The sequence below is a fragment of the Oncorhynchus tshawytscha genome, linkage group LG01 (genome assembly GCF_018296145.1).
Source record: "Oncorhynchus tshawytscha isolate Ot180627B linkage group LG01, Otsh_v2.0, whole genome shotgun sequence".
Taxonomy (NCBI): Eukaryota; Metazoa; Chordata; class Actinopteri; order Salmoniformes; family Salmonidae; genus Oncorhynchus; species Oncorhynchus tshawytscha.
In genome coordinates this window covers 23,682,763-23,709,549 of record NC_056429.1, presented here as the reverse complement: position 1 = coordinate 23,709,549, position 26,787 = coordinate 23,682,763, and the positions used below count along the sequence as shown (strand labels likewise).

The 26,787-nt window shown below is 42.3% G+C and overlaps 2 protein-coding genes across 3 annotated transcripts in view; both read left to right on the top strand.

Annotated features, from left to right (window-relative positions):
* Positions 1 to 26,787, top strand: part of LOC112246650 (cytosolic carboxypeptidase 6) — a 455,449-nt gene that overhangs the window by 328,917 nt on the left and 99,745 nt on the right. Inside the window, exon 6 of the mRNA XM_024415160.2 lies at positions 1,823 to 1,862. Coding sequence (XP_024270928.1) covers positions 1,823 to 1,862 — 40 coding nt within the window. The remainder of the gene's footprint in view (positions 1 to 1,822; positions 1,863 to 26,787) is intronic.
* Positions 14,503 to 25,807, top strand: LOC112246730 (BEN domain-containing protein 5). 2 transcript variants are annotated; one of them, XM_024415348.2, is made up of 6 exons: positions 14,503 to 14,841; positions 15,923 to 16,053; positions 16,627 to 17,038; positions 17,801 to 17,949; positions 18,771 to 18,984; positions 19,102 to 25,807. In XM_024415348.2, exons 1-6 carry the CDS (start codon positions 14,661 to 14,663, stop codon positions 19,296 to 19,298), a joined length of 1,284 nt encoding a protein of 427 aa, XP_024271116.1. In that variant the 5' UTR covers positions 14,503 to 14,660; the 3' UTR covers positions 19,299 to 25,807. The 2 variants fall into 2 exon arrangements, with proteins under 2 accessions (XP_024271116.1, XP_024271042.1); XM_024415274.2 differs by having other exon boundaries at positions 16,627 to 17,098.

Below are 26,787 nucleotides of genomic sequence, written 5' to 3'. Positions count from 1 at the left end.
ATATGATTTCTAATCCCTTTATTTCACAAAACTGAGTATTCAGGCAACACCAGAATGAATTGTCATGTGAAATTTTGATGGAATGGTATTAATTATTTTGTACAAGGGAAATGTCTTCATGTACACAATGCTCTCTGAATGCTGTAGAGGTCTGTTTGAATGTGCTGTGTCAAATGTTTTGAAGGGAACTTTGATTTTAATAACTTGGACATACTCCACTGATTTTAATCACCCAGCCAGCCTTCCCCAAAGAGAGTGTATCTTGACAATAGAGAAGCATTGTTTTCATTCTCTTTCTATGGTTTTTCGCTCTTCACACTTTCACTTGCAGAATAGCAGAGTACCACTAGAGGGCGGTACAAAGGTCTAAATAAGAATTCTGGTTGAATACCAGTGCCTGTTGGTCAAAACAAAATCAGAGGTAATTGATAAATTGAGTGTATGGTAGAATTATTTCAAAAGACCTTTAAGAAAGAAATCAATCAATGGCCAAAAACATAAACTTTGAATTTGATGTAATAATTTCAATAGTGCGTTATGCGACTGTGATATGTGGTTGTCTTACCTACCTTAGTTGAATGCACTGGCTAAGAGTCTCTGCTAAATCACCTACATGTACATGTAAATCATATTGATTAGTGTGGGGTTTCCATATAAACTAATGGTGAGTCAACAGCCTATACAGGTGGTTTATTGGGGCTAGTTGCTCTCATGCTGTCACAGTGACCTCTGCTGCCTAGTCTACCAGTCTGTGCTTCCTGCTCTCTCTACTCCACAACACTCACTCATCTGCAATGTTTTAAGAGCGGTTTGAGTATCTGAGAGGATTTTTACATTAAGATTCTTGAATCCTAATGGATTGGGCTTCAACCTCCTGATTGCACTCACATCGATTATAGTATGTGACCCAGCAGGTGAACCTGCAATATCATCAGCCTTCCATTGGGAAACGCCCAAAAAATATGCAGCATCGGTGGAATACACATACACGAATACACACACACACACACACATGTACGCACATGAGCTGGTTCCTTAGGGACACACAGTGTAAGAGAGGGAGAAGGTGTTGATTAATGCAGTACTCAGGAGCCTGCAGCCTTGGCAGAGGGTTTAAGAGAGTGGGGAGCTAGCAACTCTTTCGGGCCCCCTCTCCAAACTAGAGACATGAAGTGTAAAATTGGGCACTCTCTCAAACACACTCCGTCACACAGTCTTTCTCAAACACACTCCGTCTCACAGTCTTTCTCAAACACACTCCGTCACACAGTCTTTCTCAAACACACTCCGTCACACAGTCTTTAGCATGAGTGGAGAAGGAAGACACATTCCTGCTGGCTGTAATAGAAACAACACAGAGAACAAATGTTGTTCCCTTGTGCAAAAATAATAAACTGATACCGATCTTTTTAAGGCTGAGATATACTGTGCCATCTTGTGCTTTTCCAGTCTTAAATAGTGGTTTCACACCTCATTTACATAATGTACATATTATGCATAGTCTGGGGCAGCAGGCACCCTAGCGGTTAAGCGTGTTGGGCCAGTAACTGAAAGGTTGCTGGTTCGAATCCCCAAGCCGACTTGGAGGGGAATCTGACGATGTGCCCTTGAGCAACGCATTTAACCCTAATTCCTCCTGTAAGTCGCTCTGGATAAGAGCGTCTGCTAAATGACTAAAATGTAGATGTAGTCTGATCTGCAAAAGAATGGCGTGATAGTAATATGACATGTTATTTCTTTTGGAGAGATTTTGAGTTGACATTTTCACCTTAAGCCCTTTTGAATATCTCTGACCATGCTTCTATTTTTATTTCCCTTACAGCAACAGCGACGTCTAGATCTCCTAACCATCACCAGCCCTGGTGAGTGCCCACTGTCTACTAACTAACTGTTCTGATGCTGATGGGATGTGAGTGAGTGTAGACACTGGACAAAAACAAACTCTGTTCTCAGAGATGATAGTCACTACTAGCAAACAGTACACATGTAGGGATAAAAGTTCACTGGATAACTCAGCAGTACAGGATCAGTTACCAGACAACCTGGTGTCATAATTATACCACACTGATACCGCACACTCACAGTCACTTTAAACTTTGAAAATGTCTGCACAATGATATAGCAATGTGAATGAAGACATCAAAATATCTATTATGTTTATTTTTTGTTTAATTTGATTTGATGAGCGTAGCTCCTGTCCATTATTTTCATATTATATGGTATTATGAAACAGCATGTGTGTGATGCTCAGCGGAGCTGCAATGTGTTTTGTGATCTGGAGCTCCCCAGTTGGACTGGTGCTGCTGTAAAGAGTCTTTGCTCGGGAAGGGGAACTCAATGTCTTGGAAAAGCAGCTGGGTGATGGAGCAAATTGCAGAGATGGCAAGAGGAAACAGATGGGTACGCCAGAATGGATACAGTGCCCATATGTCTAAAGGATCTGGATGGTCTAATATGCTTTGATTAAAATAATGTTTATGTGAGACACGTGGAGCCTGCTAATTTCCCAGATTTATTTTGCATTTGTTTCCTGAGCCCAGACAAGAATATCTCTGACCTTGACATCTCTGGAAAGGGCAACCAGACACTCACAAAGAGAGAGAGGGCAACATTTAGCGTTGTACCTCAAATCAGGTTCTTTGTCTCTTTTTTAAGTGACAACCCTTCTGCTCATAGCACTGGCCAGTTTGGTTATTTTCCTGGTTTTGTATTTGATTCAGTTTGTATTATCTGACTATACTGTACTGTACTGTATTCCTGTCAGACATATTGTATGGTGCACTGTGCCACAATTTACAGTCGGTGAACAATAAGGAATCAAATGAAATCAAGCATTGTTCACTTCCCCCCACTTGTGGCACTTCACTGGGCGCTGGCAATCTGTGAGAAGGTTATTATGCCCGTTGAATGGAAAACAGCCTGTGCTTTTAGATGAACGAGGTTGGTAGAGAGGCAACAACAGGAAGACACTCTCTCCCCTTCTGCCTAAAGATTAAAAGAGACTCTTTTCCTGTCACCTCTCTCTTCTTTGTCCTCTCTCCGCCCCCCCTATATTTTCTCTCCCTCCCTTTCTGTCCTCTCTCCAACCCATCTCTCCTCTTTCTTTTACGTGTAGTCGGGATGTGGGGCTGCAGACGGTGCAGGGGGTGTGAGGACACTAATAATACTAAGTGGGTGCTACAGCCGTGGGTGTGGGGGTCTGAGAGAGGTGCAGAGGAGAGGCCCCCATGCAGCTCACTGAGAGATGGTGTATGTAGGAGGGCTCCAGGATGCTTCGTAGATCAGCATCAACCATCCCAGCCCCTGTTTCCATCCAGGGGCCCTCATTAGCCCCTCTATCTGAAGTGCATTTCACCCACAACCTCGGTATTCCCTATTTAATTGGACACTTGAGCGGAGCATTGCGCATCTGGCTCTATTGAAGTCTGACATTTAAGACTGCTGACCTTTCCAGGCCCTCCACAACTAAATAATGATTAGCCCTGGCCATTGTTCCACCACAATCGTACACACACACACACACAGTGGTGTGCACAGGAAAAGAGGAAAGGTGCTGAACTAAACACCTGCAGTATCTAGCAGTCTCTGACCAAAATACACACTGTACGTCCAGAAACCTTTATTCACACAAATGCTGGGGGAAGAGGCTTCGGGTTTTCACAATAGAAAGATTGGGTGCAGACATTCTATTGTCAATCTATTGATCTGAATGCCCTTTCCATTTCTGTGGACATCTTACAATAGTGTGTCGATCTAAATTAACTTTGCTTGATGGTGTTTAGTCCCTTTTCCCCTCATATGCTCTGTGCATTACAGGGTGTTAAAAAGGTCAATTACATTCATGAGCTTTGGATAGATGTGCGAGGCATCGGAGCAGCAGAAAGATAATAGGCAACCTTCAGATCTCTAATGGTGTGGTCATTTCTCTTCAGTCTCTGTCTTCACGGTCTCTAGGGCTGTGGGACTCCACTCGCTCTGGGCTCTGATAGTAAAGAGGGCCTCAGATACTATATAGCTCTCTCTCTCTCTCTCTCTCTTTCTCTCTCTCTCGTTCTCTCTCGCTCAATACCTTTCAGTTCCTCTTCATTTATCTCTATCTCACAATTACCACGCATGCCTCGATCAAAACAAAGGCCTCACAAACAAATTAGCCCGAGGTAAGGTGGGCTGTTTGTGGGGAGAGATATTGACAGGTTCCGTCACACGTCTTATGCATGATGTGACCGTCAATATGTTTTGCCCAATGTTGTATTGTCCTTCAGTTTTCATTTACATATATACCACAATATTTTTCAAAATGTGTATCTTCGTTTCTCAAAGACATGCCACTCTAAGTTAGAGAACTGGAGTCTGGAGTAGACTAGATGTAGGCCTATACAGAAAGCCATTCATTCCTTGTGAAAAGCTGAAACTGAAAGAGCCCATTTGTGCATTTGTATTTCCACTGGCATCGCAGTATTTCATGCCAGAGGTCTGAGAGGCTGAGGTCTGAGAGGCTGAGGTCTGAGAGGCTGAGGTCTGAGAGGCTGAGATCTGAGAGGCTGAGTTCTGAGAGGCTGAGGTCTGAGAGGGTGAGGTCTGAGAGGCTGAGGTCTGAGAGGCTGAGGTCTGAGAGGCTGCACGTAATTTTTTTGCTTTCTGTCCCATGTGGCAGAGGGATGCTTTTCATGGTGCCATGCTGGGTAAGTCTGCTGGTGTGATAGACATTGGAGAGAGGCCCAGAGCCTGGCTACTGGCTATGCTCCCCAGGCCAGGCCTCGACTCTGTGTGTGGATCGGACTGGGGCTCCAGCCAGCAGGGCAGCAGGACAGCTGCACAGGCCTGCACTCAATACCTGGGCTCTGAAGCTGGAGCTGGGCTCGAGCAGAGCGATGTGTCTTTAATGGAGCACAAGGACTTGGCGCCTTGCTGAGAGAGAGAGGGACATTATTTATAAAACACTATCAGGGCTTTGTATAATCAAGCAGCTGTGAAAACAACACTTCCTAATATTGCCCTATTTATATTCTTTCTCCGTGAATTTGCATATTTTATCTCCCTGCACTTCATTATAGGGGACTTATACAACACAAACAAAGAGAGGGATGAGCAGAGGAGGGAGGGGGGATCTCTCTTCTCTGGCCGCCTTATATTGACTATTTTCCAGTAGATTTTTTTCGAAACCCTCTCAGAAGCGTGGCTAAAAAAGCAAGCTGATGAATTGAGAATGAGTGTGATAATTCAGCAGGCACATATGAGGGGGCTAGGGAGTGGGGTGGCACAATAGGGAAAAATATTTAGAAAATATGCATCCCTAAACCAGTATTTAAAGGCCCAGTGCAGTCAAACACATGATTTTCCTGTGTTTATATATATATTTGCACAATATGAGGTTGGAATAATACTGTCAAATTGTGAAAATGATGATAATGCCTTTTTAGTGTAAGAGCTGTTTGTCAAGACTGCCTGAAATTTGAGCCTGTTTTGGTTGGATGGAGTTTTGGCCTTCCATGGTGACATCACCATGTGGTAAATGAGTTAATAGACCAATAAGAAAGATTTCAAAACTTCTCTGCCAATAACTGAACATTTTCAGTTTCCCCCTCTACACTCAGACCACTCCAAGACAATCCTAGCTAAATTCTTGCTTGAGAAATTTCCCTTTGCTAAGAATAGCTTTTGTTTCTTTTTGACAATTTAATTGAAAATAATCACAGTAAGGTACTTAATTGTTACCCAGAAACGATTTGATATCCAGATACAAACGGCTGCATTGAACCTTTAAAACATGTATCTTGCCTACCCACATGCTTTTTGACTACTTATGCCTAGAGTCAATATCCCCTGCCTTGCAAATACAACAATTTCACGCACTCTTCACATAATCAGCCATGGGTTTCGTGTTTGGCATGTTGGAAAACGTAAACAACATTTTCACAGCCTCTTTCTCCAACAGGGAAGACAGCTGTGATTATTTCTTTGTCATCAGAGCCACCACTGTTGTTGAGCACTGCTGTGTAGCAAATCCTTATAGAAAAAAAAGATTGGATTTTTGTTCCTGGGTGCCTTTTGTATCTCCAGTAAGGAAGTGTATAATAGAGGTTGATGCCGTGGTGTCTGTGCTGTGTGGATTGAGTTGGTGGGGGCTGGTGTGTGGGTGTGTGGAGTTGTCTGTTTCTCAGAGCCAGTGCAAAAACCATAGCACCCATTGAACAGCAGCAGTCTCTGGTCTACAACCTGCTCAGGTACAGTGTTGATATGGTAACCTGTTGGCTAGGCAGCCTTGTTTGCATGTTTACTTCAGCAGCCTTTTTTCATTCTCTTACTTGCCGGTGGCGTCCTGTGTTGGCTCAATAAGGAGCAGCTAGCTGTCAGGATGTATCTGCCGCGCAGCACTTGGTTATCAGATCATGTCTCCATGTTCCCTTTCACCTCAGACATTTTCGTGTTCTAACAGCTCAAGATGAGCTGTGTTTTCACTGTGTCATATTAGCTTGCCTCCATTTTCTGGATGTGAAAGGAGATGTTTGATGCAACTCCACTGTGTCACAATCAAAAGGGAATCTTGCTCCGTTTGCTCATTTTGAAGGGGCCCTTCTATCTGTTGTGAAATGTATGCCGAGTCTACAAAACATTAGGAACACCTTAATATTGCGTTGCACCCCCTTTTGCCCTCAGAACAGCCTCAATTCATCAGGGCACAGACTCTACAAGATGTCGAAAGCATTCCACAGGGAATCTGGCCCATGTAGACTCCAATGCTCACACAGCTGTGTCAAGTTGGCTGGTTGTCTTTTGGGTGGTGGACCATTCTTGATACATGCGGGAAACTGTTGAGCGTGAAAAACCCAGCAGCGTTGCAGTTCTTGACACACTCAAACTGCCGCCTGGCACCTACTACCATACCCTGTTTAACGACACGTAAAACTTTTGTCTTGCCCATTCACCCTCTGAATGTCTTACATACACAATCCATGTCTCAAGGCTTAAAAACATGCCTCCTCCCCTTCATCTACACTGATTGAAGTGGATTTAACAAGTGACATCAATAAGGGATCATAACTTTCACCTGGATTCATCTGGTCAGTCTATGTCACGGACATGTCTTAGTGTACCGTCTCTTTGCTTCTTTTGGGGGGGTGTTTCACTGTGGACCTTTTGATTCTCAACTTTACCCTGTGAAACGAAGCAGGGTGCAAAACATAGTGTGGCACAAAATGGTGTTATTACTCTGATTGAAAATCGTCCAAGCCGTTAAACAAATGTGAGTATCCATTGCAAATAACTTGTTTTCATTTTGAGTCCCAAGAACTTAGATCCCCCCCCTCTAAGTTGTGGGTGGCAAACACAAATGAATTGTATTGTATGAATAAATATTTCTAGAAAAAGAAAACAGCAAGAATCAAAAACATGGCTTAGTTCTTTGGACTTAATTCAACAACTCAGCTGTGATATCTCATTAGCTTCAAATACATTTTGAGCTCCAATTATAGGCCTTCAAACTGATGCTGAGAAGGTGTTTGTGAGGGGAGATGACCCTGAGTGTCTATGACTTGTAGGTTTGGCTTCAGGATCCTGCTGGATGGCTAAAGGCACAGTTCCTCCTCATGTGCCGCTTGTCCCTCAGCGGGCTAACTGCTGTTTGGGCATGGGTTTATCTACTATTATCTGTCAAACATCGCACACCTGCTAGCGACGCTGGCCTCTGGTGCAATCCCATAGGCAACGTGCTGTCAACACCAACACCTACAATGTGTCACTTGCTGCCTCCATTTGTGGCAGCTCCAGGGGCTGTGGGGATAACCATTAAGCCCTATTCCCTATGACCAAAGCCTCCCCAACAGCTATGTGTTTAGTAAGCTGACAGTTTGTGGATATGGAAAAATAGAAATATGATAGATTAAAATACACGCAAATAAGTTACTTTTTATTAGATATTTGCTGTCCATTGTTTGTCATATTGACTTGTTTACCTCAGTGAAAATATTTGAAATATTCATGATACACTTTACAGTACCAGTCAAAAGTTTGGACACACCTACTCATTCAAGGGTTTTTCTTTATTTTTACTATTTTCTACATCATAGAATAATAGTGAAGACATCAAAACTAAGAGATAACACATATGAAATCATGTAGTAACCAAAAAAGTGTTAAACAAATCTAAATATATTTTAGATTTTAGATTCTTCAAAGTAGCCATCCTTTCTTCATTGACAGATTTGCACACTCTTAGCATTCTCTCAATCAGCTTCATGAGGAATGCTTTTCCAACAGTCTTGAAGGAGTTCCCACATTTGCTGAACACTTGTTGGTTGCTTTTCCTTCACTCTGCGGTCCAACTCATCCCAAACCATCTCAATAGGATTGAGGTCAGGTGATTGTGGAGGCCAGGTCATCTGATGCAGCACCGTCACTCTCCTTCTTGGTCAAATAGCCCTTACACAGCCTGGCGGTGTGTTTTGGGTTATTGTCCTGTTGAAAAAGAAATGATAGTCCCACTAAGCGCAAACCAGATGGGATGTCGTAACGCTGCAGAATCTTGTAGTAGCCATGCTGATAAAGTGTGCCTTGAATTCTAAATACAGCACAGACAGTGTCACCAGCAAAGCACCCCCACACCGTCACACCTCCTCCATGCTTCACGGTGGGAACCACACATGCAGAGATCATCCGTTCACCTACTCTGCATCTCACAAAGACACAGCGTTTGGAACCAAAAATCTTAAATCTGGACTAATCAGATCAAAGGACAGATTTCCACCTGTCTAATGTTCATTGCTCGTGTTTCTTGGTCCAAGCAAGTCTCTTCTTCATATTGGTGTCCTTTAGTATTGGTTTCTTTGTAGCAATTCGACCATGAAGGCTTGATTCACAGTCTCCTCTGAACAGTTGATGTTAAGATGTGTCTGTTACTTGAGCTCTGTGAAGCATTTATTTGGGCTGCATTCTGAGGTGCAGTTAACTCGAATGAACTTATCCTCTGCAACAGAGGTAAGTCTGGGTCTTCCTTTTCTGTGGCGGTCCTCATGAGAACCAGTTTCATCATAGCACTTGATGGTTTTGCGACTGCACTTGAAGAAACTCTGAAAGTTCTTGAAATTTTCCGGATTGACTGACGTTCATGTCTTAAAGTAATGATGGACTGTTGTTTCTCTTTGCTTATTTGAGCTGTTCTTGCCATAATATGGACTTGTTTTTTTTATCAAATAGGGCTATCTTCTGTTTTCCAAACCTGCCTTGTCACAACACAACTGATTGGCTCAAATCCATTAAGAAAGAAAGAAATTCCACAAATGAACTTTTAACAAGGCGCACCTGTTAATTGAAATGCATTAGAGGTTATTACCTCATGAAGCTGGTTGAGAAAATGCCAAGATTGTGCAAAGCTGTCATCAAGGGAAAGGGTGGCTGCTTTGAAGAATCTCAAATATAAAATATATTTTGATTTGTTTAACACTTTTTTGGTTACTACATGATTCCATTGAATGAGTCAGTGTGTCCAAACTTTTGACTGGTACTGTATATACAAACAAATATGGACACCCCTTCAAATTAGTGGATTCGGCCATTTCAGTCACACCCATTGCTGACAGGTGTATAAAATCGAGCACACAGCCATGCATTCTCCATAGACAAACATTGGCAGTAGAATGGTCTTACTGAAGGGCTCACTGGCTTTAAAAATGACACCGTCATAGGATGCCACCTTTCCAACAAGTCAGTTCGTCAAATTTCTTGCCCTGCTTGAGTTGCCCAGGTTCACTGTAAGTGCTGTTATTTTGTAGTGGAAACATCTAGGAGCAACATCAGCTCAGTCACGAAGTGGTAGGCCACACAAGCTCACAGAACAGGACTGTCGAGTGCTGAAGCGCGGAGCACATAAAAATTGTCTGTCCTCACTACCGAGTTCCAAATTGCCTCTGGAAGCAATGTCAGCACAAGAACTGTTCGTTGGGAGTTTCATGAAATGGGTTAAGGGCTTACATGGCTGAGCAACCGCACACAAGCCTAAGATCACCATGCGCAATGCTGGAGTGGTGTAAAGCGCACCGCCATTGGGCTCTGGAGCAGTGGAATTGCGTTCTCTGGAGTGATTAATCACCCTTCATCATCTGGCAGTCCAACGGACTCATTAATTTACATTTTTCCCATTTTTCTCCCCAATTGGCAGTTAGTCTTGTCCCATCGCTACAACTCCCCTATGAACTCAGGAGAGGTGAAGGTCGAGAGCCATGCGTCCTCCTAAACACAACCCTTCCTTGACACACTGCTCACTTAACCCGGAAACCAACCGCACCAATGTGTCGGAGGAAACACCGTCCATCTGCCGACTGAAGTCAGCTTGCAGGCGCCCGGCCCACAACAAGGAGTAGCTAGAGTGCGATGGGACAAGGAAATCCCGGCCGGCCAAACTTTCTCCTAACCTAGACGACGCTGGGCCAATTGTGCGCCGCCTCATGGGTCTCCCGGTCACGGCCGGCTGTGACACGGCCTGAGATCGAACCCAGGTCTGTAGTGACGCCTTAAACACTGTGATGCAGTGTCTTAGACCGCTGCGCCACTGAGGAGGCCCCCCAGTAGACAAATCTGGGTTTGGCGGATGCCAGGAGAGCGCTACCCGCCCGAATGCATAGTGCCAACTGTAAAGTTTGTTGGAGGAGGAATATTGGTCTGGGGCTGTTTTTCATGGTTCGGGCTAGGCCCCTTAGCTCCAATGAAAGGAAATCTTAACGCTACAGCATACAATGACATTCTAGACGATTCTGGCCTTCCAACTTGGGGCAACAGTTGGGGGAAGGTCTTTCCTTGTTTCAGCATGACAATGCCCCTGTGCACAAAGTGAGGTCCATACAGAAATAGTTTGTCGAGATCGGTGTGGAAGAATTTGACTGGCCTGTACAGAGCCCTGACCTCAACCCCATCGAACACCTTTACGATGAATTGGAACACCGACTGTGAGCCAAGCCTAATTGCCCAACATCAGTGCCCGACCTCACTAATGCTCTTGTGGCTGAATGGAAACAAGTCCTTGCAGTAATGTTCCAACATCTAGTGCAAAGTCTTCCCAGAAGATCCGGGGCTGTTATAACAGCAAAGATGGGACCAACTCCATATTAATGCCCATGATTTTGGAATGAGATGTTCGACGAGCTGTTGTCCACATGCTTTTGGTCATGTAGCGTATATGCAGCAAATGGCCAACGACTTTCAGCTAAATAACTGTAGTGTCAATTCTTTATAGTCTTTCTGTCCATACTAATACAGCTTTGAGAATTCATATTACGAGAGTGCAGAATATAGCCCCGTGACCCTCGCCAATCAATACAAAATTCCCTGGAGGAAGAGTGGCCCTAATGAGCTGAATTGACCGGCACTGAAATATGATCACTATTTCTGCAGCAGTCATTTGTTCGTTTAAGAAAATATAAATGTACTCTAGTGTATCAATGAGAATACACTGCAGGATGGCAGGGGGAGCGATGATACCTCTTTAAATATTTAATGAAGGAGTTACACAATAAAGTTTGTTTGTGCTCTTTCTGTCAGTTTGGAAGTCTGACTACTTCATGGTCACCTAGTTTTTAATGAAATGTTAATTAACAGGCAAAATAAAGGAACTCTACTAAGACACAACTCCCCCCCCAAAAATAAAAGCATTATTTTTATGTAAATAGTCCCTTGAAAAATAGACTCTCCCATGTTTTAAAAAGCCTGTCTTGGATTTACCCTAATTTCCTGTGAGTGTTTCCCTTAAACACATGATCTTAAGGCATACTTCTAATAGTTGTCCAATTGATCCTGCTGTCCCTGCTGTACTCTCATATGCTTGGCCAAGGGCATAGCATTCTGCATGCCAAACTGCTGCCATCAGCCCCGGCCAGCCGTCAGACACACCTGTGCTTGCGTCTGTCCATCGCACAGATTGGCACAGGTTCTTTGTTTTCATTGGCCGTGCGCTTATGCTAATAATACCTAATGTCACAGCGTTTCCACCAAAATCCCACATCCACTTGAAAACCCCGTCCAACACACAGGCATGGAGGCACTAAAGACCTGCTGTGATCATAATGCGAAGCCCGTTTAAATTCCAGTCACAACGAGATGACGTCCGTCTCAGCAGTCTAATTCCATCATCAACATCATTACTGCTATTATCCCATGTCTATTTTTAATACGGGGTAATGTATCACCAATAAAGATAAATGAGGGAGGCAGCGAGGAGGTAATTGGCAGGACATGATGTCTGACTCTGCACTGACTAAAGTCTACAGTGCCAACTGCTCCCAAAGCTTCAGGAAAATGTATCCTTTATGTGGCCTAAGTGCTCTTTTAATAGCGTTTGTCCTCATTGTATTACCTTCTAACTGTTCTATAAATGTGTGTTTAACATGTTGCTTTTATGTATTTAAGGGTGGGGAAACTTCATAGTTGTAATGGTTTTAAGTATATCTATTCTCATTCCACAGTATATAGAATTAGTGTGCAGATCTGTTACGCTACATGCTGGGGTCAGGTTGCTTGAGGTAGGATAGGGGAAGTTCAGTCTTAAGCCTGAGACACTTCAAGACAACAACTCCTGGAATTGAGCGGTATTATTGTGCCAGACATGGGCTTGAGGACCTAGCAATTAAACAGTAGATTAGATTAACAGTAATCCTTCATTGGAGATCAGAAACTGCTGAAATCTCTTGTCTACCAGTGAGACTCACTGGTCTTGTTTATTAAAGTGTTCTTTGTCTTACTATTTCAGAATTTCAGAGAATTGTTGTCTATTTTATTTTATTTATCCTGGTAAGTTGACTGAGAACACATTCTAATTTACAGCAACAACCTGGGGAATAGTTACAGGGGAATGAATGAGCCAATTGGAAGCTGGGGGATCATTAAGTGGCCATGGTGGTATGAGGGCCAGATTGGGAATTTAGCCAGGACACCACCAGGGTTAACATCCCTACTCTTACAATAAGTGCCATGGGATCTTTAGTGACTACAGAGAGTCAGTACACCTGTTTAACGTCCCATCCCAAAGACAGCACCATACACAGGGAAATGTCCCCAATCACTGCCTTGGGGCATTATTTTTAGACCAGAGGAGAGAGTGCCTCCTACTGGCCCTCCAACACCACTTCCAGCAGCATCTGGTCTCCAATCCAGGGACCAACCCTGCTCAGTGTCAGTGGGATGCAGGTTGGTATGCTGCTGGCAGTGATTGACAAACTGATACACAACAAAGGTTCCTATGAATATTAGCATTGCAGTATTTTGCACAACCCCAGAGATAAAAGCACCATATTGGAATAGGAGATCAAGTTCTATTACAATAATTGAAATAGCCATCCAGATACCTGTCCTCATTCTCCGTCTAAGACGAAGCAGCATATCTCTCACAACCCTCAACAAGGGAAAACTCACACTAACATAACAGCAACCTATGCCTCAAGCCTTGATGTCTGATCTGAATTTTTTTTTAAATGGAATGAAATTACAGACGAGAACAGCGTCCAAGTTCTGCATGAGTTACTTTTCGATTACGACTGGCGAAGCAGAAAAACATTGTTAGTGCCATTTATCGACTATGCTACTCTCTATTAAAATACAAGTGAAGAAATCCATCCCATTGTGTAACAACCGGACTATTTTACAATAGCAAACAGTTCCCTTTCTGTCAGATGGACTTTGTCATCTAGTGTAAAAAAAAAAGAGGGAAAGATGAAAAGGTACACCAGGCAACACATTGACTGAGACACACTTGTACGCCCACAAACAAATGGAATCAGTGATCAGACCAGATAATCATCTCTGTGGCCTTCTTCTCTTCTCTTGGTTTCATTCCAGGGGTTGAGGACTCAATGGAACCTACAGAGGCAGAATGAAAGTAATAGGTGAATTTATTGATTACGATAATTATGTTTTTTTGCTCTTCTAGCTGAAAGTATCTGGAAAGAAACAGCAGGACAAAAATCTGAAATCTTGTAGTCAGCTCACTGGGGACTATGTTTCTTGAATATCGTTGGAAGTTGACTTTAACTGTATTTCAAACCATAATTTATGTTTGTACAAATGCCAAAATAAAGATTCCTTTAGAATAAACTTCTGTAATGAGTGATGTATAAATGTGTGCTTTATCGCAGTCACAATCACCAACAAGGTGCTATCCTTCATCTCCTTTTGAGTTACAGTTGAAGGTTTAAATCAATCACATTTTCTGTGCCACAAAAATGTACTTCCAATGCATAAAAAACGTTATGGTGCAAAAACTGTAAAAAATAAATAAAAAAAAAGAAGGGAAAAAAATTAAAACAAGAGGTTCTAAAATGAAGGTTTGATTGAATTCCTGCCATTGTCTTTACTTTAGGATATTATGTAGGGTAGATGCGTAAGTAGTGTGGCCTGTTACCTGTCAGTCAATGTATACACTTTATTTCATTATTTCAATGATTTAATTAATTAATTTTCAATTTAAGAAAAATATAAGAAGCTCATTCTTGTTTCTATTAGCAAGGTCTTGTGATGGAGCGCGCGGCTAATATCCTGAAATGATGTAGACCAGGCCAGAGTAGCAGAGTGCAGAATAGAAGCCCTTCCCAATTCCCCTTTGTGTTTATATATATATATTTTTTATACTTATAGAGGGAAAACTGTCAACCATATCCAAAGTGCAAGACCAAAGAGAAATAATGTATGCTTTTGTGAGGTTCTTGGAAGACGATATGTGTTACGCTTTACCCGCTTCAAATGTGAAAGATTTTAGACCTCTGCACAAAACAGATTTTGATAATCAGAAGGTGTATCTGGTTCTCAGAACAGAAGATAATGGTACAGGCCAGCCGTGCAAAGCACAGATTCTTGCCCTTGCAGGTACGTTATCTTCGTGCTGTCTTTGTTTGACTGTTTATGAATTGAAATAGTTCAATCGTTTGAAAAAGTGAGGCTAGACAGCTCCTAGAGAATAAGAAAACATGCCTTTTCGGTCTGCTGTCAAACACACTAAGTTCGCTAGCTAACGTTAGTTATCAAGCTGACAACAATGTTCTCGCTACGATGCTATTGCTAACGTTACCTAGTTTACATACGGTTATTTTTCAGGGCGGCATTTGTTGTCGTATCACATTTTTGCATAGTACAGCTAGTTAACGTTTGGTTTTCTTGATGACATTGTTTTTAGCTGGCTAATATATCTAACGTTCGCTAACTAACTATGTGACATTAACGTTAGCTTGCTAGCCAGTCAGCTAGCTAGCTAACGCGTTAGCTTAGCCAGCCACTTACTCATCCAGAATGTTTACTAACATTGGATAAGTTATTTTAGCTAGCAATACACAACAACACCTCTACACGGTTGTTGATATGATATGATAGCTAGCTAGCTTCATGATGTGATGGCAATCACTATCAATCGACCTTTGCTAGCTAGGTCGGACAACGTCAAGCCAACTGCATACAAGTTAGCTAGCAATATGTATACATCACACCGGTTATTATAGCTTTCAATAACGTTTCCTCGACACATATGAGTGTAACGTTGTGTGCATGCATTCACACATGCATCGTGTAACAGAGCAGCCACACATACATTTTCAACATCTACCGTAGCTAGGGTATTTAGCTAGATTACTAATCCTCGTGTTTGAACAGTCCCTGGCTAATGTCAGTTGAGTGCATTAACTAGGTTTGTTGTTGTTTCTCGTGCTGTAGCTAGCTAACCATTCTCGGTCCACACTGGATAGCTAACTAACTATATTAGCTAGTTGGATAGAAAACAAAAACTACATACAGCTTGTTTACTAGGTGGGTGAAACAAGATTGAGATGAGATGCATGGATGAACGGTCTTTAGCTGACTCGTATTTGCCATAACGCTCCTGGAAAATTCCCTTCGATTTTTTTCTGTCTCGACTTTATACATCAAATGCTTGCTGACACTTAGATCTATTTTGCAGATAACGTTGATGAGTTTGAACATAGTATAATGCAAAAAAAGATGAAAATTCCGAAGATGTCAACAAGGAATATGGGAAATTCAGTTGAGAACCACTTTGGGGAGGAACGACTGCCACTGAGACATAAAAAGGTATGTACAACTAAGCAATGTAGCTAGTCAACTAGTATTCATAGTTTTCAAACTGTTAGAGCATTTCTGTGATTTGGGGCTCTGTGAAATTGTTGGTGTGTGATTCAACCTCTTCACCAATATAATGCAGTTCATGAGGAATATGAAGAATACTGATGGTCATTTGTCTTTTGATAATTTAACTAACTGAGTTTTGGATGTTTCCTAAAAATCCCCTGCTGTTTTATTTATTTTTTTACAATATGCTGGATTAACACATGTGGCACTCTGGACAGCTGCAAATCCTCTGAGCTGCTCATCCAAGACCTCAATGACACCACTCTTCCCAGTGATTTTAGCCCATCTGTATAATTTTGTCAAACAAAGCCCCCCACAGCTATGGATACATAGTCAAACATTTGTAACATAAGTGTTTTTATTAGACTGAAATTATGACAGTTATGACACACCAGATCACTCTTATCACATGAAATGATGATGCAGTCTCCACATCATTATCACATTCATATCCCTTGTGCTTTAAACAATGATTAACTGCATAAAGTCTTTTCAAAATCCCTTTTGATTCCACAGGCTCAGACACCGGACCATGGGCGTCCCACTGCCAACTCCTCCAAGAGCCTGGCAGCGGTGGTGGCCCGCCTGGAGAGGAATGCTGTGAGTTCCTGCATGGAGGGAGAGGAGGACCTGGAGGAGGACAGGATGGAGGAGGAGGAGGAGGAGGAAGAAGAGGAAGAAGAGGAGGGAGACTCTGGGCCTGAGGATGCGGTGGTACCGCGGGTTCTCTATGAGGAGCTGGTCCACAGCTACAGGCAGCAGGAGGAGGAGGTTAGGAGGCTACAGCAGGAGCTGGAGAGAACCCGCAGGCAGCTGGTCCAGCAGGCCAAGAAGCTGAAGGAGTATGGCAGCCTGCTGACAGAAGTGAAGGAGTTACGTGACTTCAACAGGAGGCTGCAGGATGTGCTCCTCATGAGGCTGGGCAGCGGTGAGAGACACACACTCTCCAGTAACCTCTCACTGCAGCCTCCCATGCACATCTGTTCAGGTTAAGAAAAAACTGTTTTACTAGACTAGTGTCAGCCACATTTAGTGTTGTCTGGATTTTGAATTTGTAGGTTTGGGTACCTTCTTATATTGCTTTTAGTGATTAGATGCACAGTTGATACCAGAAGTTATGAAGGAATTGGTTGTTATCATTTGTTTTTGAGAGGGGGGAATCAGTATCAGTGACTTTGGTTTTGCAAAAAATGTAAACAAATATTGAGTGTCAAGTGCTTGTTCACTCAATGCTTCTTCCACAAAAACGAATACTAAAATTGAGTGGATTTTCCCTTTAAGCCAGTCCCATGGCCAGCTGCACATGTTTTGCATTGGGGCCCCTGGGGTGTGATATGGGGGCCAGGCGGTCTAATGGACAGGCTAAAGATTAGACTGGCCAGGGTGCTTTGGGATCAGGAATGTAGTGCGCTGACCGATATTAAAACTCATCAGCTACATTAGAGCTTAGTGTGGCCAGCCACCAAGCCAGCTTACTGGGCTAAAATAGTCCCGCTGTCTCGGTGCACAGGGAAGCCTTGCTGCATGTACTGGTCCAAAGCTAAGACTAGAACTCCCTGACCACATGCTGTTGTGGATGAGTCAAAGCCTCTGTTAGTGCTCTAGGCTTGTTGTTCCTGAGAGACTACACTACACAGTATGCCTAGAGATATGCATCTCAATTTTACTTTTGATTTTGCACCTCATACAGAGCCTATGCATGACAATGGCACTCAGACAATCAAAGCAGAGGTGGTGGAGCCCATCATTGAGCCACAGGAAGTGTGCAGAGAAGAGGCCAATACCAGCTCCAGCCACTCCCCCTCCCCAAGAACAGTCTACACTTTTAATGATGGCAAGGTGAGTCTAACCACCTCCAGCCCCCCCATCTTCCTCGCTGTGGTCGCTTTGATAGGGAGGAAGCATTACATTTTCCCTTACACATAAACTTGCATTAAATTAGCCTTCTCCTCTCCTTGAGGGTAAACAAGGCTGAGATGATTGTCCTTATTATAGCTTCGGCATCAGCACTGTTTATTGCCCTGTTAGTGGTTGCAGGGCTACACACGTAATTCTGCCTGCTTCACATGACGGGGGAATTTGTGTTCCAAGCAGAGAGCCTCTCAGTTCAAGCGTGAAGAACAAAAGCAAATTAGAACTCTCACACATTGCCTGCTATTAATTATTTCTACCGGAGGAATCTAAGTGACTGACGGGTAGCCCTAGAAAGAAAATAGAGAAAGGGTTCCTCTAAGTTAAGAGCAGTGAAAAGCTTGTCTGCTGGCCATGGGCCTAAAGCACATTAGCTGCAAAGAGAAAAGCCTTTGGATGCCAGCCTGAAGACTTCTCAGTGATAAAGGCAGGGTGGCACACATGGCGCTCTCAGCATTAGCTCACCTATAACTCAGGGCAGGTCTGTCATTCCGCTTGTAGCGTTGTTTGGTGCAGACTTACACAATGTGTCATTCTGGGGTTCTATGCCATTATAAATACTCAGTGCAATTCATCCAGGCTGGAACCCATTGCCCCTTACTTATTTATGTAGCTGCTGAAACATGGCCCTTTGATATCTTATTTGGGCTGAATGGTTGTGGGATGGGCTTTGCTGCTGTTGGTTATAGTGTAGCCTCAGATCTGAGTGTAGGTGACCCTCACTACATATCTGTGCTGCGTTACTGCAGGTGCACCTGGGCGGGGGCATCTGGGTTCAGGAAGAGAAGTGGCACCAGCTCCAGCGGACACAGGGAGACTCCAAGTTCACCAAGAACCTGGCCGTCATGATCTGGGGCACTGAGACCCTCAAGAACAGGAGTGTCACTGGTGTGGCCACCAAAAAGAAGAAAGATGCCCTTCCCAAGCCCCCCCTCTCCCCAAGCAAGCTCAAAATAGTTAGAGGTAAAACTGTATAGGCCTGTTGTCAGATGTTTTGGGCACCTTTTGCAACTCAAAACGTTTGGAATATCTCTGTGATTTGATGAACAATACACACTTATTTTTTTCCCTTTTTTGCAGAGTGTCTGTATGACCGAGTGTCTCAAGAAACGGCGGACGGCGCAGAGATCACACAAAGATTGTCCAAAGTGAACAAATACATCTGTGAAAAAATTATGGATATCAACAAATCCATCAAGAACGAGGAGAGGCGGGAATCGAAGCTGCTCATTAGACAAACCGTCAAGATGGAGAATTTCACCTACGATGGCATGTAGTGATGAAAAGTTGTCACCATACTAGAGCTCATTCTCTTTTCTTGGACTGCCGAAACAGAAGAGGGTGGGTAGGTTCATGTGTGCCAGGCCAGCACTAGAGATCCTCAGTAGGCGCCCAAGGCCCTAATCCATCAGCTGTAAGACAGCTTTACCTGCAAGACAGCTTTACCTGTCAATCAATGCAGTGAGTGGTTAAGCGTTTTGGTGTGTCGTATGAACTGGTGTGAGAGATTCTTAAATCAATCATCTGGTTGTGAGAGAATGCAGTGGCGCTCCAACCAAATATTCTGTGTCAGAACATGACGTTGTGTCCTAATATTCTTAGTGATTTCCCTTGACAAATAACTTCTGATTTGTAAGAAGATATTCTGGACTAACCATGCTAGTTTGTCGCGATTCAGAGGTTAGCCACACTGAAGGCCTTAGTGTTGAGTCTCTGTGTGTGCTATTGGTACTTAAAGTGACGTGGGGAGGTTGTTAATACGCACTTTTTCAACAGGGTCTCTCTGATATACATGTCTTAATTGATACATGCCACATTGCGCAGATATTCCGTTGCCCGAGAGATTATTGCTGTGTGGTCATCTAGATGGGATGCAAGGTTTGAGGTCTCGTTACCATGGGAATATGCCATTTGGATTTCCATAGTATAGAGCACCAATAAACATGAAGAGTTTGGTAAAGAGAGGTTTATCATTATTTGTCTGTGGTGCTTGTCCACATCAGACGTGTAACGGTCTTGAGAATATATGTTTTCTGAATAATGATTAACAGTGTATATATCCTACTTGAGAGATCCAACTTGAGTTTACATAAATGTGATTGTTGTAGTAGTGTCTTTATTCAAGCTGTCCTGCAGATCGTTCAACTGTTTTGGAGTTGTGGTACAAGATTTTAAGCCCAGAAAGGCTTTATGTTTATGGGAATCATTGGGGACTGTGTCCTCCAGTTATTTAGTAAGATGTGATTTTAATCTAAAGTAAAGCTGATATCTTTAAACTGCACTTTGGTGTCTGAATGTGAAAGTTTGTCAGGTACTGTGTTTGTTTGGCTGTGGGTAAAGCTGTCTGCAGCGGTCAGTGTTCTGGCTAGATCCCTGGATAAAGCAGGATTCCTGCTCTCTCACAGCCCTCTTCTTTGAGGCACACCACTGGGAATGAATTGCTATATAGTGACAACTTCCAATGACATGCCATCAGAACTTTTCAAATGTTTTTTCCCCAAACAGTTTGTCTGGCTGTCTGCAACCTGGAACTAAATGCTGCGGATTGAATTCTTAACTGTGACCATGTGGCTAACTGTGAATCACCTGCAGGTCTGCCTGTCAAGCCTTTTTGCCTCTTCACTTTCTATGTATTTTTGTTTGTGTCTATGGTTTTTCTTTTGTATTTCTTACAGTTCGATCAATGTTTTGTTAAGCTGTGGGGATATTTTAGTGTATATAACTAGTCTCTTTTCACAAGTCATGTACTTTTCAGTTTTTAGTCCGACTTACACATTAACATGGTAAACTCCTGTATTTTTTTTTTATTGACATTGTAATTCCTTTGTTACCTGGCGGTAATTTTTATGTTTGTTAATTTTTGGGGGCTTTAAGCTTGATATTGTATCCAAATGTAGATTAGAAGCATCTAAACTCAAAGAAAAGAAGTGTCTCTCACGTCGGTAATCTCTATGAAAAATAAACTAGGCAGACCACAATTTAAAGTGATGTCTTTAGGAGTCAATATAACCCTTCCCTTATGTTCGATTCGGCCTACAACTCAATTTGACCTGTACCGTAAGTACATCACAAATGATTTTAACCTCCCAAAATGTATTTATTTTCCAGTAGCTGAGAATGTCCTCTTTCAAATGCTTCATATGCTAAATTGATAGACCCAACTGTTTAACATTTAGCCAAATGTTTGATTTACTGTACCAAAGTCGTAAATCTAAATTAGATTTAATAACATTTATGACATCAGATCCCTGTCCCTCGGCCTCTGAACATCACAGGGAGAACATACTGATGACCTTGTGATCACCAAGGATATATCTTTACTGCACAGAGAACCATTTTTCTCTAGCACAAAGGTCAAAGTCGTGGTCAAATTGACTTCAGATAAATCGACTGAAAAGAAGGGAAGGGTTAAATTTCCCCTATTTTAAGGACGGGCTGTATTTTCAAATCAATCAATGAACGCACTTTAAATATCTTGTGACAGATTCTCCATTTGTAAAGAAATGGATTTGTTTGCAAAACCGATTTGGTCTCAACTTATTTTGGCTATTTAGAAGAAGAAAAAAGACAAATAATAATAATCGATGCACCTTTTAAATGGTCCTGATAGGTCTGAGTTCTGGTTTATTTGTATGAACTGAATATGTGTGAAGAGTGGTCCTCAGTAAGCTATGCCTCTGGCACACAGTGCTTTATATTCCCCAGGGTTTGCCTATTCCCAACAACATGCCACTCCCCAGGCATTGGAATGGGCTTTAGGCATGAAACTAATATGTAAAGGATGTGTTTTTGTCCTTCCTGTATGAACCAGACGGTAGAGCTATACAGAGAGGAACTGTATGTTAGCTAGTTCTTTAAAATGTTGCGCTAATCTTCTGTCTGCTGCTCTCTTGTCCCATTGTTTATATTTTCCATGTTTTGAATTATTTTTATGTGCTTTGAATTGGCCCCACTATTTCAATTATGTGTTTTTTTTAATTAAAGATGTAGATTAGGGTTCAGTGGGAAGTTGGGAACACTGGAAGTTCAGCTGGAATTATATCCTGGTTGAATGATCGGCAACAACAAAAAACATAGTCCTTTTTGGAAACGGATGGATCTCAGTCTGCTGTTTGTTCTTTTTACAGACAACTTTTAAAATGTGAGAAATTGCACCTTCCCTGTATTTTGTAGTGCTGATGAGTAGCTAGTTGTTAGGAAAGCCAAGCTGTATAACTGGCCCCTCCCTCCAGCTCTTTAGACAGCTAATGGTTAAACGTGGGCATGGCCATTGGGTATACAGTACAGTACATGGCCTGGCCTCACTCAGCCCTCACAGCCAGTGATCCCTATGGCCACCCAGATGATGCTTAAGAAAACATAGGCAAAGTGTCTTGTTGCATTGCTATAGCTTTGTTGTTATTGACAGTAGAAGCATGCTAAACCCCAGACTGCACTAGGTGCCATTCTCTCTCTGGTTAAACGTTGGATCCATCTGTGTTACCAGACAGGTCATGTATTGGAATGGCTATACAGCAGGGGAGGGCAGCTCTTATCCACAGGGCTGGCAGGATCCCTGAGCTTAGTACAAACAGACAGCATGGGGACTGGCTGGGGGGATCCGGGCAAGTTGACATATGAAACAAGCAGGGACTGTACTGTGCTTTTTCATCATCTAAAGTGATTCACAAATTCAAGGACCTTGAAAATGTGCATCACTACTGGATTGTGTGCTCTTAACTGAATGTGTAAAGATGCTGGGTATCTTGACTGTTGTTGTGGGTGAGTGGTTATATTAAGCCAAAATGTTGAATGCTGATAATGGAGATGGGGGTTGAACTTGCACAAAAATGTCCCTTGCCAAGGTTTTAGTCCAGAGTTATCTAAGCTACCACAGAGACTAAATATATTTTTGTTTTTAAATATTCTCCCATATGTAGATGTCCTGCTATCATTTCTGTAGAGATCAACATGGTCCTGTTGGGTCCTTGCGCACAGTATGTATTACATTACATGCATTTTAAGGCTTTTAGTTTGTGTGAAAACTGTTCTGTGTGGCCCGCGATGAATTCCTGTGACACATGTTGTTAATGTTGTTTACTCGTTTGTTTTCTGATGCCAAAAAAGGGGTTATGGTTAAGTAGCAATTAAGGTATAATATTAGACTTGTCAACTGAAAGGCTGACACGTTCATGAAAACATGCTGAGGACCAGTCCAGGTTTAACCCACCAAACTGCCCAGTGTTTCTCCTACTATCACAGCCACTAGGTGTAATGACAACACTTCCTTAGGTATGCAGTGGATATGAGGTTTTTCCATAAGGAAGATTTGTTTGTCATAACCTCATTATGGCAGTGAGTCCCACTGCTCTCTCTTCCTCGCTGTGCTGTGTGATTCATGAAGCCCAATATCACCACCTCGGATACAATGTTTTTTTCTAATTTGGGCAAAAGTCCGTCCTTCACTCTCTCTCTCCATGACACTGAAACCGATGTGTTGAGGAGATGTAAATTTGTTAGTAGGTGAACGGAAGAGTGGCCTCCCTTCCTCGATAACCACCTTACATCAAGGATGGGGCGACAGGTACAGTAGCCTAGTGGTTAGAGAGTTGGGCCAGTAACCGAAAGGTTGCTGGATCGAATCCCCGAGCTGACAAGGTAAAAATGTTGTTCTGCCCCTGAACAAGGCAGTTAACCCACTGTTCCCCGGTAGGCTGTCATTGTAAATAATAATTTGTTCTTAACTGACTTGCCTAGTTAAAGGTTTAAAAAATAGTTGTGTATCAAACCGGAGTCCTTCGTGGAAGACTTTTAAAGTCTGCCACACTTCCTTTTGAATCAGCTTTTGTTTTGTCGTCGGAGAAAAACATGCACATGTTTTTAAACTATGCTAGTTACAGTTTTCATCTATAAAATATCTTGCACAACTAACTAAATGTTTTTTGTGTTTTACAAGTATTATTATGTAAATGTCACTGCCTGATGACACGTGAGTGGAGGAGTCATTTCATACAGGTGTATTTTCATCCATGTTCTCTCTCCTCGATTACCTTTTTGACGTTTTTCAAAAGGAGGTGAGAGAGGACAGAGGAGAGGACGCAGGAGTTGGGCAAATCCAATTGAGAAAATGCCAATGTTAAGCTTACTCTAAATGAGAAAGGGACTTGGGGAACTAAGTGTAGTTCCACAATTCATTGGCAAGTATACTTCATCTAGCTTCACTGTCCTACCTCATTGCTTCTCTTGTGTTTGTGTATGATGTATATATTTTTTTAACTATAGGAAAATACCTTATTGATAACTCATTTCCAAATGTACAGTACATGTAAACTCGTAACACCTCAGTACTACACAGTTGATATCATTATGAGGAAATCAGTTTTGTAAAAATGCTTACTAAAGAGCCTACTGTCAATGGATGCCCAGTTGTCTCCAAAAATGTATTTCAACTGATTGCTCCTTTTCACTGGTTGATGGTGCTACCAGCAAACGGGTTAACTGATCTGTCTCTTACCTCAAACGGTGCTAATTTTTTCTATGTTTTTATTCTCATTAAGTTGTATGTTATTCAAGTTGGTCACCCTAAAATAAACAACAAATCACATTTCTAAAATGTTAAACTACACTTTCCAAATACTATTAGATACATTCTGGTTTGAGCTAAATCAACTCTGCTGTTTTAAGTGAAGTAAATCATAGTTCCTTGCTTATTTTAAAATATACTTTCAGCAGTTATTTAGGAATTGTACATTTTGGCATGCTTCAGATTTGAGAAGGTGGTAACTTTTCATAAGCACATCTCAGATCACCATTTATCCAAATACTGCTATTATTTTGCTGCATGTTGGCTATATGGGCAGTTGTGCTAAAACCAATTTCAAACTGGACTGGGCAGTTCTGTTAAAGATCGATTTGGTCCTCAGCAAATGTTTCGTTATCCACAGATCAATGCTGTGACCACTTCTACAGACAGATTGCAATTACATTTATTAGGGTATTTCTTGGCAGTGTCTCTAATATTTAGCTGGAAATTAGATATTGGGTTGGATAGGGTTGTGAACTTACCTCTCTAGGAGAATATGACATTTACCATGCATTGTATCTTATAAAAATGTTTAATAGATGGGTGTGAAATGTCCTGACATCTTCATGTTGATATGTGACAATTTGAAGAATGTCAAAAAATTGTCAATTTGACCTCTGGAAAAAAAAGAGTTTTGTTTCACTACTTATTAATCTCCTTCATTCTTGCTGCTGAATATACATTTATAAAAATTATATCAATATATACGTATCAATATTTTTTCAAAATATGGTAATTGAGAGCGTGTTCAATAAGTACTGTGAACCAGAGCCATAGATATATGATGTTTATATGTACTCCATATCTGTGGCTCTGCTGTAATGATGTTGTCTTTTTAAATCCCTAGTTTCTTGGAGCCAGAGATACATGCACAGAGGGTTTTAAGAACAGTCTATTTTCTGAGACCCCACATGTTCCTGTGTTAGTTGAGGTGGGGGGAGTAGAGGGAGCCTACGTCTGTGAATGTGTCCGTGGGCACCAGAGTTTGAAAAGGGGGGAGGGGGGTGGCTCATCAGTGTGTCCTGGGGGGGACCCTCACACAGTCACCATACTCCAGAGCTGGCCTATACAGAAAGGAAATGTTATAAAAATAAATGTCCTTGCAAACCGGTCACACCTCCGCTATACAACTGATTTTGACTCTTAGCATCATTATTCTGTGTTTGCTGCACCTGTTCAATGTTCAGATCAACAAAATAAATCCAGATGTTTATTCTACCAGAACATTTGACTCATATGGCTCTTTTTTTCAAAGAGTTCCTTTCATTTTGCATCTTCTCTTTTTTAACTTGGTTATCGCTCAAATAACACCTACCCTCACTGCCCTATCCCATGTGGACAAGAGGAATACCTATGTAAGAATGCTGTTCATTGACTATAGCTCAGCAGTCAACACCATAGAACCCTCCAAGCTCATCATTAAGCTTGGGGCCCTGGGTCTGAACCCTGCCCTGTTCAACTGGGTCTTGGACTTCCTGACTGGTCGCCCCCAGGTGGTGAAGGTAGGCGACAACACCTCCACTTTGCTGATCCTCAAAGCAAGGGCCCCACAAAGTTGCGTGCTCAGCCCCCACCTGTACCCCTTGTTCACCCATGACTGTGTGGCGATGCACGCCTCCAACTCAATCATAAAATTTGCAGACGACACAACAGTAGTAGGCCTGATTACCAACAATGACGAGAGCCTACAGGGAGGAGGTGAGGACCCTGGGAGTGTGGTGAGAGGAAAATAACCTCTCACTCAATGTCAACAAAATGAAGGAAATAATTGTGGACTTGAGGAAACAGCAGAGGGAGCACGCCCCTATCCACATCGACGGGACCGCAGTGGAGAAGGTGGAAAGCTTGAAGTTCATTGGTGTACACATCACTGACGATCTGAAATGGTCCACCCACACAGACATTGTGTTGAATAAGGCTCAACAGCGCCGCCTCATCAACCTCAGGAGGCTGAAGAAATTTGTCTTGGCCTCTAAAATCCTCACAAACTTTTACAAATGCACAATTGAGAGCATCCTGTCGGGATGCATCACCGCCTGGTACGGCAACTGCAGTGCCCCCCCCCACACACAAAAAAAAAACATTCTGCACTAACTGTAATTTTGATTCAGACATTTGGAACTACACAAATAATTAATTGGATAATAATTGGATTCTCTTATTTGTATTTATTTACTACAAGTGGTTTCTATTTGTCTTTCTTA

Excerpts from the sequence above, each read along its gene's own strand:
- LOC112246730 (XM_024415274.2), top strand. The coding sequence starts at position 14,661 with ATGTATGCTTTTGTGAGGTTCTTGGAAGACGATATGTGTTACGCTTTA. Across the intron at positions 16,054-16,626 it reads TGCCACTGAGACATAAAAAG|GCTCAGACACCGGACCATGG; the intron begins GTATGTACAACT and ends TTGATTCCACAG. Across the intron at positions 17,099-17,800 it reads TCCCATGCACATCTGTTCAG|AGCCTATGCATGACAATGGC; the intron begins GTTAAGAAAAAA and ends CACCTCATACAG.